This window comes from Ailuropoda melanoleuca, chromosome 8, assembly GCF_002007445.2.
Source record: "Ailuropoda melanoleuca isolate Jingjing chromosome 8, ASM200744v2, whole genome shotgun sequence".
Lineage (NCBI taxonomy): Eukaryota > Metazoa > Chordata > Mammalia > Carnivora > Ursidae > Ailuropoda > Ailuropoda melanoleuca.
In genome coordinates this window covers 101,069,407-101,091,170 of record NC_048225.1, presented here as the reverse complement: position 1 = coordinate 101,091,170, position 21,764 = coordinate 101,069,407, and the positions used below count along the sequence as shown (strand labels likewise).

Genomic DNA, 21,764 nt, shown 5'->3' with positions numbered 1-21,764 from the left:
CTTATAGATACAGAGAACAGACTGGTGGCTATCAGAAGTGGGAAGGGTGGGGGGGGGTGGAGAAATGGGTGAAGCGGGTCGAAAGCTTTAAAAAAATATCATCTTTGAATGCTCCGTTAAAAAAAAAAACAAAAAAGCCCAAACTATTCAGTCAGGCATGTGGCGGGTCACCTTGGGGAGGGGGCTGCACTCTATCGCTTTTCTCTTTGGCTTTCAGCCCTACGTGACCTGCTGAACCAGCTTTAGGAAAATTATCCTGCATGGTGAATGTGTGACCCAGAATCTCCCCAAGGGTGGGACAGGCACCACTGGGGATTGTGAAGTGACATCAGAACACTGAAGGCACCATAATAACCCACACTGGAGAACATGGAAAGCTCTTCCTTTTCCCATTTGATCACCACAAGGAGAAAGTCTAGGTTGGTGCCGGTATGTTTCTTAAATACTTGCCAGCCTCCCTTTCTGAGCAGAAAGAAAAAAAAAAGCGCTTTATCTAGCAGGAATTAAATAATGATTTGTTTTATTCTATTTATTATTATTGGTTATAAGTTACGGCTAGCCTTCCTCTACGGCAAAGAATGCTGTTTTATTTTTTCACTTTTGAGTTCGTGATATAAATTTTCCTGTCAAAATTTCCTTTGAAATTTAAAAGTAAGTACATTAGAAATAAATCATTGTTGGTCGATGATGTTATAAAAATTGTGCTTACAAGTGACCCAGGTTTGGGAAACACTGTTGCCCACAGTGGCAAGGGTACCGAGAGCAACAGTGCGACAAGGTGCTCTGGGCAAGGAGTCAGGGAGATTGGGAGTGAGGAGTTGGGAGATCGGGGTCCCAGTTCTGGTTCTTCCTTGTCCGGCTGTGCAGCCTTGGGCGGTCACCTCACCTTTCTGGTCCTGTTTCCCCAGCTACGGAGTGCCCTATAAGGCTTCTTCTGACTTTGGCGATCTATGATTCAGTCCCCACTGGAGTCACAAACAGCCTCCTTCCCAACCTAGCTCAGTGCTTCTGAACAAATCCCACAAACCCCCCACACCCCACCTTCATCCCCTTCAGGCCACACCCTTGAGCACCCTGTAGGGGAGTAGGAGGGGAGGGCTGGGGGGTCTAGAGCCCCAGAGCCGCTTCTCTTCCCAGCCTTGTCTCCACCCCTCCCCTCCCAACCCCCCACCTGATTTTTGTTTTTCAGCTGAGTTTGCTCTCCTGGGGCAGGAAGGCCTCCGTAGAGACTTGCCAGGGCCCTGGGGGAGAATGCGGAGCCTCACCCTAGCGAAGGGTGGGGACGGCTCTTCCACCCACTTGGGAAATGCTCCTGCATTTGTCTCGCTGAGCTCTGTGACAAAAGGAAAACTCTCAAACCAGAAAAGAGGCATCAGAAGATCTATCCAGGGCTGGGTTTTCGTGGCCCTCCTTCACGTCCCCCTGTTTCCTGGTGTTGGAGCATTTGCAGCTCACCTGGCAGCAGAGGAGATCCTGACTCACTCCAGCCCACTGGGCTCTGGACTCAGTTCTGCCAAGTCTGCCTGTGAGGTACCGGGCAAGTCCCTGCACTTTTCTGCAGCTTGATTTCCCTGCACAGAACATCAGAAGGCGAGGAACACCTACCGATCTCACAAAGACTGAGGAATCAAGCGGGGAAATAGAAACATGAGCCCTTTGGGTAACTTCAAAATGCTGCGCCAGTTCGTGGGATTATTAACTGACAGGGAGGCTGGAGATTGGAGTTCTCCGCCTGTGACAGGCAGACGAAGGCGGTGGGGCTGTGGTGGTCTGGCGAGCTGCCACCTGCCTGCTCACCCCAGAACCCGGGGGGGGGGGGCCCTGCCCAGACCTCCTGCTCCTTCTGGGGACTGGGGCTGGAGCTGGGGAAGCAGGCCTCTTTTCACCCTGCCACTCACAGCCGAGAGAGCGGAGGCCTGCGGAGGTTTGTTTAGCTTCGAATGATACCCTCTCTGACGCTGTGGTTCCCTCCTGTAGTTGTTTTTCACTATAGTGTTAGGACTTTAAAGACTTGTTGGTTGGGTAGGTTAGCTCTTGTCAGGACCAGAAAAAAACAACAAACCGATCAACCAACCAACCAAACACACAAAACACTGGGCCCCAAACAAAGCTCCACTAATTGTTTTCTGGAGCAAAATAAATTTTCCTTGATTCTTCCAATCTTCCCTCTCAAGTCTCAGAGGCTCTACTCTGAATACGTGTGTGAGAAGGAAGGTGAGAATAGCGACCCACTCGTGCATCTTCCTTCTCGGAAGCAGGCATAGCTCCATTCCACGCGGCCAGAGGGTCCGCCGCCTCACAACACCCACCCGTCTGCCCAGCCTCGCCCTGACCTCTGAGCTCTCTGCAAACTGAGAGCAAGCCTTTGCGCAGACTTGCTGAGGGATTAAGCTGAAGGAAGATGTCAAACAGGCGCTGCTGTCTCTCCTGAGCGGAGCGGAATTCCTTCTGGCGCACCGTCTGAGAAGGGCCGGCCGCTGGCTGTGTCCAGGGCGGCACAGCCCGATGCTGCCACCAGCTCTGTCGCTGCCCCACTGAGTCCCTGACTCTGACCTCTGTCCCTGAGCATTCTGGTCAAATTGTCTGACCTCCTGTCCCCTGCGAGGGTCCTCACTGCCTTCTCCTGTGTCTGGTGCTCCTCAGGGGCAGAAGGAAGGGGTAGGCAGCAGGCTCACTCAGCTCAGAGGGCATCACGGGTCCCGCGCCCCCAGGAACTGGTGGCAGGAGGCCAGGGAGGCTTGTGAGACCTCTGGAACTGGCAACATGCAAACAGCTGCCCTCCCTGGGGGTGATCAGTCAGGAAAGAGGGCCCAGGCGCGGCTATCAGACCGAGCCCCAGGCCTAGGAGCGTTTCTCCTCTGCCCACATCCTCTCTGCGAAGGGCAGCCCTCCTCTCCTTTCACACCCCGTTCCAAGTTCAGCTCTTCCAGGAGCCTAGCCTGGTTTTCTCCACCATCGGATGCCACTGGCATGGACTTGCGGGAACCACGTTCCCATCTCTTTGCAAGCCCATGGTGTGGATGTGGGAGGCATTCCCCGATTCTTCTCCCCCAGGAAAGGCCACAGGATCTGGGATATCAGAGCTGCAAAGAGATGGTCTGAGCCACTGTTGAGTCTGCTGAAGATCAGACCCGGCCAGGAGGGGAGTCTCAGCAACGGTCCCTGGGACAGTGATGTTCTGAGAAGCCCACGGCCAGGCCAGTGCGTCTTCCTTTCCTCCGCCTTATCTCTGGCCGCTGAAGAGTCCTCCCTGGCTCACCCGAACCTCAGCCAGGAGGAGGGGTCTCCAGCCTCCCTGAGAGGCTGAAGTCAGCCGTGCAGGGAAATCAAGCACTAAAGGAAGCCCTCCCTTTCGGCTCCAACTTGAAGGCAGGGGAACTTCTCACGTGGAAAGCAGAGCCCCTCCGGTGGACTATGGCTTATGAAGCAGGGCCCTTCCCTAAGGGACACCCCAGATACAGGTGTTGGCCACAGGCTTCTTCCATAGGAGTGTCTCTAGCCTCAGCAAGGTGTCTGTGAAAACACGCCACGAGCCAAGCTACGGCTTTCCACAGGGAGGGGTGCCCCTGAGAGCCGGCCCTGCCAACTCTCGCTCCCTCGCCTTATTTTCTTGGGCACATTCTGTCCCTCAGCAAGTCGGATCATTGTCTCTTCTTGTTGGGTGAGAGCCTGGGGCCCTTGTGGGACCCTCCTATCTCCCAGGGCTGAGTGGGAGTGAGTCACGGGCTGGCAGCAAGGACACTGAGTTGGCAAACACATCAATCACTCCCTCTTGGAGCAGGAGCCATGCCTGCCTGGGAGAAGAAGCTTGTGTCCACTCAATCTTTCCTTCCCCTGTACTTCTCAAGAACAGAGGCCCGGCAGGCACTGCCAAAGGAACCCAGGTCACCCAAGTGACTTTCAGAGCTGAGAAATGGGAGCAGGGGAGGAGGCGGAGCCTGAGTTTTAAGTCAGGGTAGTTACGAGCTGGAGCCATTTGCCGTGTCTATTCCCTCTCTGTAAAGCCAAAGTAAATGAGGTCCTACCACCTTTCCACCCTGTTGCAAGGGTTAATTAAGTGCTGTTTTCCTGGTGCTTGGAGATGCTCAGATGAAAGCAGGGAGGAAGTGCAGAAGCCAGTATCCCTCCGGAGGCCTGAAGTGGAGGTCTTAGCGGGACGACCCTCCCCTGCCCCTGCTCCCAGGGAGACCTCCACTAGGCTTTGGCTACGGAGCCCTGTAGCTACTCAGACTCGGCTCCCAAGTCACACAGGCCCCGAGAAGCTGGAGCTGAATGGGTCCTTGTCTTGGATCTAATCCAACTGCCTTGCTCCCTGGATGGGAAAGCCAAGGTCTGGAGAGGTGAAGACCACCCCAGATCCCTCAGCTTGTTGCAGCCCAGCTGAGACTAGAATCCAGGCCTCCTGTTCTGAATCTGACATGCCAGAGCCACAACCCCTTACTGCCTTTTGGAATAGGAATTCCCACCCATTTTAGAGATGGGCAAGCCGAGTCTCAGTCAGATTAAGAACTTGCCCAGGTCACGTAGCCAGTTAAGAGGCAAAGCCAGGATTTGAATCCAAAGTTTCCTGGCCAAAGTACAAGGCTTACGCCTCTACACCAGGTTGTTTTTGGGGAACAGACTGTGTTAACTGTGGATTGGTAAAGATGGTCTCTTTCTCTGCTTCAAGGACAAGGATCCTGTCATGTTTCTTTCTGGCAGCTCCTCTGTAGTACCTGGCCCAGGGCCTTTGCGGACACTCCAACCACATGGCTAACTGCAGAACACTGTGCTTGGGTTTCCCATCCCTTACGGAAGCTCTGTGAAACCTCAGCCCTCTCATTTGTAAAAGTGGGCCAGCCGGGTGGCTTCAGGTCTGGACTGGGCAGGATCACTTCTTCTCAGGGTGACGGTCCCTAGCACGTTGTCCACAATACTCTGTCATGGGTGGATCTTCAAATATTGACATGTCAGGTAGGCAAATTCAGCTAAGAAGGGTTTGGGAGAAAGATCTGCCGATGAATCCTGGGCTAAAGTAGAGAAACAGGGTCAATAAGCAGGACGAAGGCAGACTTTTCTCTGGTTATACTCCTGGGGATTCTCACCCCCAGGAGCATGGGGCTGGATTTCACTGAGCACGGTTGAGTGATTCAATATGGCGGCACCCCAGGTGCGCCCTAGCCCAGACCTCCTGGCTGACGATGCCCATGTGGCTTCTCTCTCCTGGAAATCAGCTCCTGGGCAGGAGGGTCTAGTTCAGTTCATAACCAAAGAACATTTCACTTGATGTGACTCCCAGAAGACCATGCTCGAGAAGAGCTTCACGATTTTAAGTAGGAAACATTCCCTGGATATCAAAATTGTCCACTTGCCTCAGCTTTACTTAGGGCAAAGCCCTGTGGAGGGAGCCCGCTTCTAGCTTTGGAATGGAAGGGCTGTGCCTTCTAGCTCCTCGGGCTCTCTACTCCCTTCATCTGGTCTCAGCTGACCCAGAGGAAGGTATTCAAGGGACCCATTACAAGGTCCCCTAACAGAAGTCAAACAAGCTTCCACTTTCTCACCAGAAGTGGCTATGGCCTGAAGTGGCTCTGTTCGCATCCCTGACCTAGGAGAGGAGCGCTTAAGGGAATCTGTTTTTATCACTGGGAATGTGTGGGAAGATACCCTGACCTAGGGTACCCAGATTTGGCAAATAAAGATACCAGATCTGAATTTCAGATAAACAACAAATAACATTTTAGTGTAAATATGTCCCAAGTATTGTATTTTACTGCATTTTATGTGGCCCCCCTGCCCTAACCCCCATTAACTCTTAGAGCTGAGTGCATCCAGCTTGAACTTAGGATGAAAAAAATGGCTGCTCTCCTGCTTCTTTTGAGTGAGGCTGACTCCTCAAGGAAAGAGTAGGCTTGGTTGGGGGACAGGAGGAGGGTGGAAATTAAGGGATCCAAACTCGTAGGTCTCTTGCAGGTCCCTAAAACACGGCTGTAGTGTTAAAATACTGAGATGCAAAACCAAAAATGAAACCAAAACAAAAACCCCACATAAAAGGACCATGGAAAGTCTGGAGTAATGAGAGCAAAACTCCATTAGACTAGGAGTTAGGAGGCCAGGGGTCTAGTCGGCTGTCTTATTAATCAGCTGTGTGACCCTTGCTGAGTAATTTATCCTCTCTGGACCTGGATATCCCCAGCTGTGAAGTGTCAGCCTCACTGAGGCCCTAATATCTCACTAATCTGGTTCTGAGATTATTCAAGAAATTGAGCAATGCGGCTAAAAACTGCCCCATCCTTTGCCCCACCTCCCCCAGCTCCTCCCTCTCCCTGAGGTCTGTGCCACCCTGTGGCTCCTGCCTTGTCTCTGAAGGAGGTTGGAGCGGCCAGCAGAGAGTTGACTGGGCCAATGACTTTCTTTCGATCAATCTCCCCTTTTCCTTAAGCCCCTTCATGCTTTTTGTGTGCCAGACTAACTCTGTTTTAAGTTTTATTTTATGATAAGACTCTGTTTGATTTTCTTAATTTGTGGTATAAGTGATCATAGATTATAAATGGTACAGTTATATATCTATTTAAATTAGAAGACTATTGCTGATACAGAATATAAGGTCAAATGGTAAGGTAACACCACGGCTTTCTAAAGATTTTTAGAATTTTCTTTTTGGGGGGGTGCCTGGGTGGCTCAGTCACTGGGCACCTGCCTTCAGCTCAGGGCGTGATCCCGGCATTCTGGGATCGAGCCCCACATCAGGCTCCTCTGCTGGGAGCCTGCTTCTTCCACTCCCCCTGCTTATGTTCTCTCTCTCACTGTCTGTCTCTCTCTCTGTCAAATAAATAAATAAAATCTTAAAAAAAAAAGAGTTTTCTTTTTGGAATTGCCTACAGATCCTTTGCATACTCAAATAACATATATACTTCATGGTGACAGATCTTTGTTATTTGAAGTTCATTTGATATTTGGAAGTGGAGCCAAATCTGAGGGGTGAGGGGCTCAAAGTGGCTAATATTGTTTTTGGTCAAGCACAGGTCATGACAGTAAAGAAATGAGGCTGGTTTTCTTATATTATGTGGCTCCTAAAATGACACTGAGAGCTGTGTTTTAAAAAAATCTTTTCAGAGGGTCTGGAAATGTTTTGAGCAATGGCAGAACTGGTGCAGTAGTCCAGGAGAGCAACTAATGCCTGCATTTGACTTGTCCTTTGACCTCCATGCTTCTCCCAACTCGACTGCAAGTTCACTGAGGGCAAAGACAGAATCTCCCTGTCTGGGTGTCTGCAGTGTGCCTCACTCCGTGCCCTGCCCCGGAGTTGCTCAATACAAGTTGGCTGACGGAGTGAACGTGAAGTCTCTGCAGGAAACGGTCCTTCAGCAGCTTTCAGTAACTGCTGAAACCCGCTGATGAGGCTTATGCGGACGAACCACATCCTGCTCCCCTCGCTCCCTGCCTTCTGCCGCCATATTGGTTTCACCAGAAGGGAGGAGAGGAAATGGTCCTGTGCCAGCTGTAGCAGCCATGGGAAAATCCCACGGGCGTAGATTATCTCACTGTCACCGAGCTCTATTACCTTTTGTCCCTCTCTCCTTCTTCCTAAGTCCTGGCCCTGTTTGGTTTTGCCCCGTGGTTGGCTGATTATACGCCTGGCTCCAATATCAATTATTCCCATTTCCTCCCTACCTCGCCCCCTCCCTCTGCCAAATCCTCATGTGTGCTCAGTTCTTCACCGTTCCCATAGCCCCTCCTGAGCTGAGAGGAGACAGGACGTGCCTCAGCAGCTACCCTGACATGAGTCATGTCTGAAGTCCCGCCAGCGAAGAAGGAGCAAGGAGGGTTGGGCCTTCGGGCGCGGGAAAGAGAAGGAATTTTCATGGATTGTCAGAAAACAGGCACAGGGAGGGGTGGGGGCAATTTGGGAGCGTCAAGAGCTGCTGAGATTACTGAAGACTGAGTTGATTAACCAGAAGAAATGCCCAACATGGGCCATGTGCAGATTTTTTTTAAAGAAAGACCTCTGAAAGAGTTCCTTTGCAGTTCTTGGTTACAAATTTCCACGTGTAATGACCCCACACTGCCCAACTGATAACACTTCACTGTTAATGTAACATCAACCTGTGGGTGAAGTACGCACACAGATATCCTCATGCCCAATTTACAGATGAGAAGACTGATACCCAGAGAAGTTAAGAGGTTTATCTAAAGTCACAGAGCCATGGAGTGGTAGAACCCAGACCAGAACTTAACTAAGATTTCTAGGCTCTGATTTGTAACAATATATATATGAAGACATGTAACAGCCACACAGCATGATTATTCATCTGACAGCTGGTCCAGTCCAGGGATCTGCCTTCCCTGGGTCCCATATAAGCCTTTATTACTGCATTACTAAGTCATTTTCTCTAAGTCGGATTTTGTCTGGTCATCACTCTTGATGTCAAAAAACTTCATCCACATCTGTGCCTGATTTGTCAGCTTACGGGCTCAGTCAACTGTCTGTATGTTGCACTGAGGGTATCGATTGACATCAAAAATCAGGAAAATGGGAGGGGAATAAATTTGCAGGAAACCCAGTTAATTCTTCCCTTTGGTCCCTAACCTGTAGTGTGCAAGAAAGACAAATACTCCCCGATTAGCCCCAACAAGAACTTAGGAAGGAAGGATCTAATTGACAACAAAAAGAACATCTGACTCCTAAACCACCCACACTCTCCCTTGCCCGGGACCCCAAAACTCAGGGGTGACATCTGTAAACAACGTGGGCTCAAAGCAAATGCCACTGAAACCTGGAGCCCCAAGAATACAGGGCCCCAGATTCCCATGGAAAAGCAGCCTTTCGCTCCGTCTGCATAATGTCTCGCAAAAGAATTCCCAAGAGCCATACAGGCTAATGTTGGAATTAGAAAAAATAAATGAAAGTCACAGAATTTGGAGACAGGGAGAAAACCTGGATGTCATTTAGCGCAACACCCCTGATTTTTGAGTAGAGAAAAACTCCTACCCTGGTTTGTATGGTCGAACCAGAGCATTTACCACAGACCTTGGTGCCGGGGTAGGGCTACATAAATATTTGTTCAGTAATGGATGGATGGGCATGGTGGTTTGAAATCACACAGAAAGACAGTGACAGGGCCAGGATTAAAGGATCTAGAATATCTCTACCTACGTTAATTAAAAAAAAAAATAACCTTAAGACTGATGATCATTAGTGGTTTTTTTTCATGCACATGATTTCATTTAATCCTGACAATAACGCCATGAGGTAGATTTTGTTATATCGGTTTTGTATGTGAGGAGACTGAGGCCCAGAGGTAGATGTATCTTGCCCAAAGTCATGTGCTCAGTGAGTAGCAGAGCTAGAATTTGGACCCAGGTTTGTCCAACTTATAGACACTTATAGTTTCTCCAAGCCCAACATGGGGCTCAAACTCACAACCCTGAGATCAAGAGTCGCGTGCTCTACTGACTAAGCCAGTCAGGAGCCCCGGTCCAACTTATATACTCAACACTCCACTCCAGCATGTACCCTCTTATCCAAGAGTCACTGCAGGGGACAAGCTTTCCCAGCCCCAGGGGACTTTCCAGAGCACCCTCCTTGGTCATCAGCCCATACTGAGCAGAGAGGTCTCTTCAGGATTTTCCTCGAAACATCTAAGTTAATCCACAAATGGAACTCAAGAATTCAAACTCCTCTCAAATCCATGATCATATCAGACATTTAAAAAAAATGGACTTAAAACACATGAGGGTTTCTTTATGCTTTTTCTAAAATGTTATTTGAGACAATCAGAAATATCCAATCAGCCCAAACAGGAGACTGCACTAATGGCCATCCATGAAATAATGGCCAAGCAAATGGACCTGGTCAGGGCTACTGGGCCTCACCGCAGGGCCTCACCTCAGCCCCTTCCCACCCGGTATCACTCTTCTCAGCAACGACTGCAGGTTTGCTCCGCCATAAACCCTAACCCATCCCCACCAATATTCCGGGTCTTTCTGAATGGAAGCAGCTCCTTACCGGATATCCCCACGAGCCATTCCCCGCCTGGAACCTGGAATAGTAGCTGCTCCGGCTGGTGGTCCCATAGTTGTTGTAATTGTCGGCCAGGCCATCATACATGGAACCTTGAGAACAAAGGCAGGGGATTAGGACAGGGATGGCCACGCTCTTCACTTGCCTCTCCTCCCCACGGCGTCCGGGTCCATCATGCCCCATGGAAGAGAACAGGTCTGAGCTCCTGAAGGAGGAGGCTAGGAAATACATCATCCGTTGCCGTCTCCGTCTCTCTACTCTAGCTCCTCCGCAGCCAGTGCCGAGGAAGGGCCCAGACCGACTGCTGCAGGGACAGCTCTGCAAATCTCTGCCGAGCCCTCCCAGGGCTGACTGAATGTCTCCCCGCTGTTTGGAGTCCGTTGACACCTACAAGCCAGGAGTTGGCCTGGAGGGTCACGGAGCACCGCCATTCCGTTCCAGGGAATCACGACTCCACATTCCACAAGGATAAGCTCCCCACTGGGGGAGGACTGGCAAGATGTCAGCATTCCAGGTCCAGAGCCCCGAGGTCAGAGCCACAGAGCAGTGAGGGCTGCTGAGAGTCCAATTCCGGGCAAGACTCTGGTTTCAAACCTCAGTCCGGCCCCTGCTAGTGACGACGCGATCTTTTGTCCCTTCCTTCGTCTCCTAGGTGCTCCGGATGGTGAAGGGGGGGTGGCCGCCAACCTCAAAGGCCCCAGTGAGGATTAATTAATGTTTTCAGAATGCTTGGAGACCCACAAATGACAGGCTCCGCAAGAGGACAGAGTGTCATTAGGGTTATTAGCGGCAAAACGGCTTTGAATCACAGAAATCCGAACTGGGTTTTGGGTTCCTGGTGGGGCTGCCTTCTTTTCTCCCCTTCACCAGGTGGCAGGTGGGACCTAAAGGACAGTCCCAACTCTGCCAGAGGTGGTCTGTTGGCTGCCTCACTGTCCTTGAAACACGGCTGACCGGGCCATGGCCATGACTTTGCTCACATCAAGCCCCTTGCTGAGTCTGCCTTCCCTTCTCGGCCACAACGTTCAGATCTCACCTATCTTTCAAGGCCAAGCTCGGGATCTCATCGTTTTGGGGAAGCCTCTTCTGTCCAGCCATGCCCAGGGCAATCTCTCCTACCTCTAAACACATCCTGCCCTGCTGTCTGGACCCTGAGTCACATCCTGCCTGCTGTCCCATTCCTTACACTGGGATCTGCAGGAGGGGGAAGCCAGGGCTCTATGGCCTGAATGTCCAGAGCCAGGCTTGCCCCACACTCTTTTTATGTGATGAGCCCTCTGGGGAAAAAAGGAAAGTGGGATCCAGTGAGAGCGTCCTAAGGGGGATGGCCTCTTTTCTCTGAAGTGATGGTCAGACTCCAGCATCAGAAGCCCTATCTAGGGGGAAGGGTTTGACAGTGATCTTACCTGGCCAAATTAGCTCCTTCCCATCTGCCACATCACACCCACTCCGATTCCCAAGACTTTGTAGGGTAGTGGGGGTGGGGTGGGGACTGGAGTGTTTGAGCTCAGAGAAGGAATAGCAGGGGAACAGCTTCGGAATGGGCCAGGTGTCTCTGCCCGGTACCATTTCCTCTTTCCGAAGCCAGCCAGAGGGCCACCCCATTGCACATAGGAGGGGGCACTGCCCCGATTCCCATCCCCTCCCTCGCCATCAAGGAGGATCAACAGGCCGTTAGGGTTATCGGCTGTGGCAGAGATAACTTGCCCTGGGAGCCTTGAGTTGTTGACATTGGTCATGGATCTGACATTTGAGCAAGTCACTTGTTCTCTCTGGCCTCAGCTGCTTCTTCTGTAAAAAGAAGGGGTTGGCCTCTATACTCCCCAAAGGCCCCACATAGCTCCAGCGTTCCATGGCCATGTGATTATAGTAACCCATGCATGCCCCATGGCATTCAGAGAAGCTTGCAAGGAAGATGGGGAGACATCAAAGGCTACACCACCACCCCCTGTGCTGCCTGCCTTGGGATCCTCCCAGAGCTGTCCTGCGGGCCCAGGCCTGACTCCTGAGGGGACTCTCCCTGAGCCTCTGACTTAATCCGAGCTCCCCTACTGAGTGCAGGCAGCTGGTTCCTCTACCTTTCTCAGGCTGCCCCCACCCCCAAGAAAGGCTGCCTTTGTCAGGAGGAGTTTGGAAGTAATCTCATGGGCTCAGACACCCAGAACTGGCTCACACCAGGGAAGGGGCTACAGCCAGGACCCTAGGCATGCATGTTCAGGCCCTGAGGCAGCTGACAGCCGAGTCTCATCTGACTGCCCTCCATCCAGCCTACTTCCATCATCCCTTTTAGGGTTTGACAAGCTAGAGTTCACTTGGTTGTTGCCCCGTGAGCAGTGATGTCCCACCCAGGGGCAGGTGTGGGTCAGCCAGCTGCTTTTAGATGGAAAATCTGGGGTGGTGACAAAGAGTTCTACGGAGCCTCAGGGAGGCCTTTGACTAGCGGAGGCATCCCCAGGAGGCTCAGCGGAGGGCAGGCTCCCATGGGGCCTCCACTTCTTCTCAAAAGGGAATCTGTCAGCAGTGACATCACTCACTCCCTCGGTCATCAGATGAAGCATCTCCTCCGTCCATGCCCTGCACCTGCCTGACTCTCTCTCCATGTGGGAGGTAGGGAGTTCTCTGCCATGGAGGCAGGGGTGAATAAGACTTCTGGAATGCCCTATCCTTCTAAAAGCCAGTCCCTGTGCCCCAGTGGTAACTTTAGTGATGACAGGTGTGGGCCATAACACTCATTTCTGGTGAGGCCAAGGCCTCCAGGCCCTTCCAGATGGCTCCTGAAGGTACTTCCTAAGATCCATCTGCAAATGGGGGTCAGACCACCTGACTCCCACCTTAAGATGCTTTACTTGGCTTCCTTGTGAGAATGAGGCTGCCATCACACCAGCCAGCACTGCTTCTCTGGCAGAAAGGTAGCTGCACTTGGGGCCATGGTTCTGAGGTAGAGGAGTCCAAAGAAGTTACCTGCTTGAGGTCACACTTTGCATTGTACCCGATGACAAAAGATGTGCAGGTAGGAGGTGAGCTCTATTAATAAGAATGCTGCTCTCCTTTCCTGACCCAAGGGTGTCTGGCTGGTACACATCACCCTTGGAAAGTCAGGTTCAACAGCAAGAACATGGGGGTTCTCAATGAGAGTGATGGTAATAGCTCTGACAGCTTTCCTTTCTCCATCTAGTCCCTTGACTTCTTCACAACTCATTTCTAGGGAGCCTTTCCTGATTAACTCCACTTGGTCCCATCACCCCTGGCTGACTGCCTCCTCAGAACAGGGGCACAGTCAGGTGCAGTTGGTTCCCCATCTCATGACCGTGCCAGTGTCCACCTTCATGTACTTTGGGCACTCACTGAAGCAAGCATCGTGTCTCCTCCTTCCCTGGGATCTTGGGCACAGGGCATGGCTCTGGCTGGGGCTGGGCCAAACCTGGACTGAGTGGGTCCTTTTTGTCAACCAGTTCACCCCTTGTGGTGGAGGTGCTTCGGTGCCTGGTGCCTGGAGGCTCCACATCCCCCAAATTGCAGCATGGGACCAGGGTCCTTGAAGGCTACTTGACCAGGCCCACCTCCCACCCAAAGATGTCCCTGGTAAGTGAGGCAATCTAGGGAGACAGCATCTGAGAGCATCTTGAGAACAGGCACAGCCACCTCCTTGAGGAGGATTCTTGGTGGCAGGCGTGGTAAGGGGAGGTGATCCCAACCACTTTTGTAGTTGAGCACCTGCATTCCCACTGTTTCCTCCAGAAGGGAGCACATGCCAGAAGCAAAGGGTGGTGGCTTTGTCCCCAGGAGGCATCTGCCCACCCAGAGAACGTTGAGGTCAAAGAGCAAACGTCTCAGAAAACGTACTGCTTTCTCCAGCGTACAATCAATTCCAGCTGCTCGGTCCACACAGCTTGTCTCACCCGTGTCAGTGTTTCAGGGTGTAAAGCCATCTCAAAAAATCCACCGCTCAGATCATCGGCGTCCCCGGATGCTGCTTTCCCTTGCTGCCTGAGACATTGATCTGATTCTCTCTCGTGTCATAGGGGCAGCGCAAGCGTTCTCGCCTACCAAAGCTTTGAAAAGGGAGGTACCTTCTTTGTTATGATACCTGGACTTCTCTCTCCAATGGGGACAGGCCAACCTTTGCTGGAATGACTCATCCTCTTCCACCCTCCAAGCTTTCAAATCGGTCACACCCACCGCACCTGAAACATTCTTTCTCTTCTCAGCCAAACCCTCTCCCAGCATTCAAAACCTTGCACAAAAATCAGCTTCTTCTAGAGGTGACCCCACCCAGCTCTGGGCACTCCAAACCCTCTAACGTAACCATGTCAGCTTTCTGGCCAGCTGCTCTACTCACTCCATGCTGGCGTGTGTGTTCCTTGGAGTGTGCCCTCTGTACACGATGTGTGTGTGTGTTCACACACACATGTACTTATGGGCCCTTCCCCCAGAAAGCAAGGAGGCTAGGATCTCCCTGAAGCAAGGGATCTTCTGCTTGCCCCCTACTCCTGACCCCAGGTCCAGCGTCTACCTGGACAAGGCACACATGACTTCCGCCTGCCTGACCAACAGGCTGACCGCAGGGACAGAGGTCATCTGGAACCCATCTCCTCCACTGCCTCCTTCCCCCAGAGCCCTCTCCCTTGCTAGTCAGGAGGGCTTGTCACAGGTCATGCCGCCCTGGATTGTGTCTATTGCTTGTTCTGTGTCCCATAAAGCCCTGTCTCTTCTGGCTTCTACCCAGAAGTAAAGCCCGTCTGCTCCTCAGCACAAAACGCTTGGGAAAGGAAGCTCATTATCTTTCGGCCATGAGAACGCCAGTATGTCACCCCCCTGAAATCTCTTCCACCCATGGTGCTCAGTAAGGCTAAGCCCATAGCAAGGAGAACTTAAATGAGGCACTAGGAAGAACTGCCGAAGACACTTCTGGGATGATGTCCCTCTAAGATGTTCAAGACTGGGCAGCAGCGGTGCCCGTGGGAACGTTAAGGTGCCCAAGGGAGGGAAATGGCCAGATGTCCTCCCATTTCCTTCTGCCCAGGCCAGCTGGGAGCATTGTGGACATCCCTATCTGGAAGCTTCCATGCCTGAGGAGGGCAAGGAGTTCAGCACAACCTCACCAGGCACTTTGGCATGGTTCTCGCATTTCTCCTGGGCACATGTACGGAGCAGAGATTCCGCTACAGCCGGTGTTCGCTCCTCTCCCTCCCAACTCTGCGGGGCAGCCCTGCTTCTCTTTCTGATTGTCTGTTCCTGGCCCCCACTAAGCCCAAGGCCTGGGCAGAGGGTGGGAGCATCTTGTGGGGATAAGGTTGGCACGGGGGCAGGGTGGCAGATTCGTGTGGCCAAAGGTCAGAACAGGACCCAGCCACTTGGCTGGAGATCCAGACTAAAACATTGTCATCAGCAATTACCACATTAGATGTCTATTAGTCTTCGTGTGTGTGTGTGTGTGTGTGTGTGTGTGTGCACGCATCTCATGGGGGTGATCCTCATGCCGGGTCTAGGTGTGAGTGAATGATGGCGACCAGAACAATGATTCCTTAACTTAGTTGCACATCAGAACTGCCTAGGAGACTTTAAGGGTCCCGAAGCCTGCACGTACCCCATACTCACTAAATAAGAATCTCTGGGGGTGGGACACAGGCATTTGCATTTTTTAAAATTCCCAGATGATTTCAATGTGCAGTCAGGTTTGCAAGCAGCGGAGTGGATGGCTTCTGGTATGTCAGGGTGTTCACAAGAGGGAAACCATGAAGGATACTCATTGAGGGGAAGAGTCTTTTTGTAGGACAGCTACAGACCGTTTGGGGGAATGGTCTGCAGAGGTAGTGATGCGATCTATTTCCAAAGATGGGTACCATCACAGCACACTTTGGAGATGATCTAATCCGATCTCGTACAGCTGCAGAGACCCAGAGAGAGGCAGTGACTTGCCCGAGATCACACATCAGCCAGCAATCAATCCAGGTAGAACTCAGGTCTCCTGACACCAGGCTGGACTCCTGCCCTAGTGCAGACTGCAAGGTGGGGTGTGTGTCCATGCATGCCTACATGCATGTATGTGCATGGGTGTGGGCACACGTGTATACGTGTGTGCGCGTGTGCAGTGCGTGCCTACAAAGAGCTTCACGTGAGGATATCTAACATTCCTCCATCTTATTTTGTCCGAACATCGCACATCTTCTCGGGCTCATACCCCATGGCAGAAGTTAGTTTCCAGATTTCTAGACCTGGAACGAATGGCTTATTGATATTTACAATTTGGTGTATGGGGAGAAACGTTTGTTTGTTTTCTTTTTCTTTTTTTATTTTTTTATTTTATTTATTTTTTTTTAAAGATTTTTTATTTTATTTATTCGACAGAGATAGAGACAGCCAGCGAGAGAGGGAACACAAGCAGGGGGAGTGGGAGAGGAAGAAGCAGGCTCACAGCAGAGAAGCCTGATGTGGGGCTCGATCCCAGAACGCCGGGATCACGCCCTGAGCCGAAGGCAGACGCTTAACCGCTGAGCCACCCAGGCGCCCCTCCTTTTTCTTTTTTTAAACCTCTGCCAATGAGCCTAGCAAAGGAGCGGGGTCCAGGGAAATAGCATTTGCTGTGAAACATTCTGGAATACTTGGCATTTTTGTATGCGTTGTAACAGGCAAACGGAAATTCTGGTAAAACCTCAGCTTCAAGCCAAGATACATTGTAAAGAAACAGGAATTGGTTCATTTGAAGTTTAATTAGGATGTTTCGTTGCCGGAACAAGTTAAAGCTCAGACACCCTTTACTCTCCCCTACGCCAGCCTCGGTCCTGAGAAAACCACCCCAGAAGTGATGTCTGTTCGTGGTCTGTGGTCAGAAATGGACAACTTCCAAGAGGGCGGAATGAGCAGAACCTCACACGGACTGAGGGTTATGCTGAGACACAGCCAAACATAAATACAGAAAGGTCAACAAAGGCGGGGTCCCGAGGCAGGGACCTTCACCTGTGCATGCCACGGCCACCAAGCCAGCACAAGCCTGCCCCCTAGGACGGCCTCAAGTAGTCACTGCCTTGCGAGGGACAGATGCAGGATGACGAAGTAGGGGACAGGCACCTTCCCTAGCCCAAGGTGGCCCCAACCCTATCTCCGACCAGGGTGAAATCCAGGTTTGGCCATGTTAGATAGGAAATGGTAGTTCTGAGAAGAAAGGAGAAGGTTGAAAGTAAAAAATCACAGATGTCTAAGCAGGTAGTGAGATAAACAAGGACAATGACGCTGTTAGTGTTGGGATTTCTCTGGAACAAGGAGTGATACGAAAAAGCAAGGTGGTGTCATTAGACTTTGTGTGGGATGTGTATTCACAGTGCCGCAGCGGCGGGGGGTGGCGGGGGGGGTTGTTGAAGTTGGACCAAATAGGATTCAGTTTAAGCTTTAGGACGAGGTTCCAGGTGAAGGTCTAAAGAACCTGAATGTGGAAAAGCATTTCCTTTGGGCTGCCTAGCTGATGCACTAGCCTTTGACCGCCCCCCCCCAACAGAGCGGCTCACTACGAGCACCTGCAGGGACTTTCCCACCTCAGGCAGGTCAAGTTTCCCCAGCAAAGATTTTAGGCTGAGCAGCCCCATCGCCTGGGCTTCCTCCTGCTTCCCACACAGTCTGAGCTGACACCCAGCTGCACACACACAAGGACATTCTGGAAGCACAGGAGAGCAATACTTAGTGCCCAGGTCAGAAAAAGACCCAGGTGGGCAGGTGGGTTCAGAGCAGCCTCCTTCTGCAGGGTCTCCTGACCCCAGAGCGCCCTCCTCCCTCCCTAGGGACGTCCTGACCAGGGCGAGGCATCTTTCTCATCTGCAGTCTTTTGGGGAGGGCTGGGGGAAATAGGTATTTAGTGTCAGGCTCCTTCCATGGGGCTCCTCTCCCAGCCCTTGGTTTGCTCAATTCCCCCTTATGGACAAGACAGAAGAGAACCCTCTCCGGGTTGGACTCTGGAGAAAAGCCGGTTCTATTGTTGGGACGACCAGTGGCAGATTCCTGACTGTCCTTCACGGGGTACAAGGAGTGGTAGCTACATGCCAGGCAACCTGTGAGCTGTGGCTGGCCTTCTCTGGGGTGGGTGTTCTTAACCCGAGGAGCCCCGGTGGGATTCAGGAACCCCAAGAGAACCAAACACCCTAGAGAATTCGACTCTTCTCTCTTGAAGGAGAATTCCAGTGTGACCAGGGGGGTTAAGGCAATGACCTGGGGTATGGTCCTTCCACAACTGCCAACTCGCCCTTCCCAGCAACCAGAGCAGATGCGTGGGATATAAACCAAGACAAAAAGAAAGAGCCAAGTTAGTAGGAATGGCCACTGAGCAAATAGCGAATGCTTGGGTGGTTCTGATGAAGAGAAGGGGGAAATCTGATGAAAACAAAGCCAGATAAACCAGAAACACCAGCTCCAAGTGACCCAACTGCCTCTTCCACCTAGGCGATGCCTCTGGGGAAACTGCCCCTGTGGGAGACTCGCCAGAGCTGAGGGCAGAGGGGACACACCTACAGGGTCAGTCCTTGGAGAGGCCTGTTTCTGGAGAGGTATGCAGTAGCCAGAAGTCAACCCTCACCTGGCTTAAGTCCCCCGGAGGACCTTGGGATGGAGAGAAGGAGATCCCATCGGATAGATGTTACAGGCAAGGTCAGAAACAGCACTGCATGATGACAGACACGCCCGCATCTCCATAGGTGGGAAGGAGAAGGGGTGTTTGGGGCACTCGGGATTTTTGAGATTTTTCTGGAGCTGTGAGCCTGGAGCTCAGGCCAGGGATGGCATGGGAGTGGGAGAAGGACAGTTAAGTCTTGCGCCGAGAAGAGAGTAGGTTGTCTTGAGTTGTGACTGGGCTATGGCCAGAAATGGGGACACTTTTTTTTTTTTAATTATCCCAAACCTACTTCCAAAAAAGGCCGGTAAGCAGCTACCAAAGTACTAAATAAAAGAGGAGGCAAATGCTCTGGAGTCTGTATGACCTTGAGTGGAAGTCTGGCAGGAGAGGAAGTGGAGTCCAGGCCAGGACAAAGGCACACACAGCAGCAAAGACCTTTAGGTTTTGGGTGCAGGGAAGTCCTCGGCCAGCCATTTTCTCTCCCTCAGCTCTACACAGGGGCCACTCAGGAATGAGAGAGAGAGGGAGAGAGACCAAGCCGGAGTAGGAAATGTGCGCTGGTGTGTGTGTGTGTGTGGTGGGAGATGGGCAGGGTCTGTCTCCTTTGCCTCCTTCCTCTCTACTACCCCCTCCTCCCCTTACTCTGTCTTAGAGGCCCGACTCCGTACATGAGCCTTGGCGGGCCTGGACTGGTGTGCAGTCTGCAGAACCTTTATTAGTATTTACTAAATCTAACTAAACGTACACACACAGAAGGCTTGCAAATTTGCATGTAATTCTTACTGGGAATCCTTTGTATTAAAGTATGTGGTCTAAAAATTCTCCACAAATGCCCCTGTCAGAAATTGTACCTTCCTCCTTGAGTTTCAGGGGTCCTATCCCTTTCTCCAAGCCTCCCTGCTTGGGGTACCTCAGCACCAGGGGTGGGGCGGGGGGCCTTGGTGGCTGGTCAGGGTGAGCACCTACACTGGACAAGTGCTCACCGCAAGGGCTCAGCCCTAGGGGCTTCCTGGGATTTCCGCATTAGCCTCTGAGCAAAGAGGGCATCAGCAGCCGCCCTTCCCGGGCCTCGGGGGGCCTCAGGGAGCGCACTGGTCCTCGGGTGACCTTCCAACCAGACTTGCCTCTTCCAGGTGTGAGGCTCCTGCTAGCGCGCTGCGGCGTTCCAAGGGCTGGTCCCCGTTCCCCGCGGCACCTGCCCGTCCCACAGCGCCTCTCCTGAGCCCCTCCTTGGGTCACGGCGACCCCCTCGCCCGGCCCGGCGGGCACGCACTGGCCCCACCAGGACGGGGAACCTGCCCGCCTGGGCGCCGGCTACCTGGCTACCTGCCGTTGGCGCCGCGGACCGCGAAGCCCGAAGGATGGGGAGGGGAGTGAGGGGAGCCCACACCCTTGGGAAGCCCGGGAGAGCCCTGGGGAGCCGGGGCAGACAGAGAGGCGGGGGCTGTTCCCGGAGCAGTTTGGGGAAGAAAGCCTCCCGGGCGCTGGGCCGGGTTCCCGGGCCCGCAGGCCATCCTCAGCCTCGGCGCGCTGGAGAGGCGCCCCGGGCCGTGTCCCCCACCCGCCGCGCGAGCCCCCCTTCGCAACCCCAGCCTGGGGCNCCCGCACTCCCGGGAGGCGCGCCCCTTTGGGTCCCCGCCGCGCCGCCGAGGGGCGCGGGGTCGTAGCGCACGGGTCGCGCGGGCACCGAACCTTTACCTCGGTTGGAGTGGCTCAGGGTGGACGACTGGGACGACTTGGACTTCTGCCGCTTGACGGTCATCATCACCTGTTCCTGCACGCGCTGGCGGCCCGACGTGCCGGTCTTCATCTTTTGGTCCGACGGCAAAGCCAGCGTCGAGTTGTCCTGGTCCGGGAAGCATTCGTACGCCAAGGCGGTCTTGAGCGGAGAGTGGTTCATGGCGGCGGGGTGCGGCGGGGGGGGGCGGGGCNTTGTGCTCAGCGGCTCCCGAGGGCCATAGAGTGCGTGGTCCCTGTGAGGCTCCCGGCGGCGGCTCGTGGCGCCTCTGGCCCGGCTGGTCCCTCTGCTGGCACTGGCGAGGCCCGCCCTCGGTCAGACTGGATATACCACCCCTGCCCTGCACCACCCACTGCACTGGCTGCGCGCCGCCTTGGGTGCGAGCTGCAGGGCGCTGCCGCTGCGGGAGCGAGCGCTCTTGGGGGGGCAGGGCTGCGAGTCCCGAGTGTAGTGTGGGACCTCGGCGTCTCCCTGCCATCCGCTCCTTCCTCTCGCTTCCCTCCCCCGTGACGTGCAGGAGGTGAGGCCCCAGGGAGACGCCCCTCTGTCCTGTCCCTGCTCGCTCACGGAGAAAGTATGTGCTCAACTCAGGAACCTAGGGAGACTTCTCTCGAGGAAAAAGGAGTCTTTCTTGACCAGGCGCCCCGGGAGGGCCAGCAGTCCACCTTCGTCTGTCCTGAGGTTATGGCAGAGACCAGCCCTGTGGTGGGGGCTCCCAGGCCGCAGGCTGAGCCACGGTCCCTGTCCAAAGGGAGTGCTCAATCCTATGGGGACGACCATTCTACTCTAAGTCCTGAAGGGGCTGGGGTGGGGGCATGAAGTCCCAAGGACCGAACTTGAGATACAAAACCACAAAATAGTACACCTGTCATGTGTGGGCACGCCAGAGGAAAAAGCCATGTGAACAGTGGGTCTTCTCTGAAACTCCAGACTTAGCCTGTAAAATGGTGCTGGCATATATTAGGGGCTCAATAAAAAAAAAAAAAAATTTTTTTTTTTAAATGGATGAATGAATGAAAGCTAGCCAACTTAAGGGAAATTAAATCTAACTTGTATCCTACTCAGATCCTTCCTGGAAACCTGGAAGGCTGCCTGCCCCATAAAACTACCCCACTATGGACTTACTATTCTGGGACTTCTGCATGCATGCTCCTAGACACACAAACCCCTGGGGACACATGTATAGTGATGTCCACGGAGCATGGTCCCAGGCACGAAGGTAGCTCACACCAGGGGCTGAGAATTTTTAAATTTATGTTGATGGAACTCTTTCTAAAAGACACCACACCCTGCCTGTCCTCCTTAAGCAAAAGATGGTCACAGAATTCATGCATTTCTTGATGTGTCTTCTGGACACCATTTCTGAACAGCGTAGCAGTGCAGTCCCTCAGCTCCTTAGTTTTGGGGAGTCCTCCAGCAGCGTTACACTC

General features: G+C 52.8%; 1 protein-coding gene across 1 annotated transcript in view; it reads right to left on the bottom strand.

The window, feature by feature from the left end:
- The window catches only part of PKP1 (plakophilin 1), a 51,165-nt gene extending 30,339 nt beyond the window's left edge, over window positions 1-20,826 (bottom strand). Inside the window, exons 1-2 of the mRNA XM_002914608.4 lie at window positions 20,295-20,826; window positions 9,986-10,092 (exon numbers count right to left, since the gene is read on the bottom strand). Of these exons, the coding sequence (XP_002914654.1) occupies window positions 9,986-10,092; window positions 20,295-20,496 (309 nt within the window). The 5' untranslated portion in view covers window positions 20,497-20,826. The remainder of the gene's footprint in view (window positions 1-9,985; window positions 10,093-20,294) is intronic.
- Window positions 20,827-21,764: the final 938 nt, after the last annotated feature.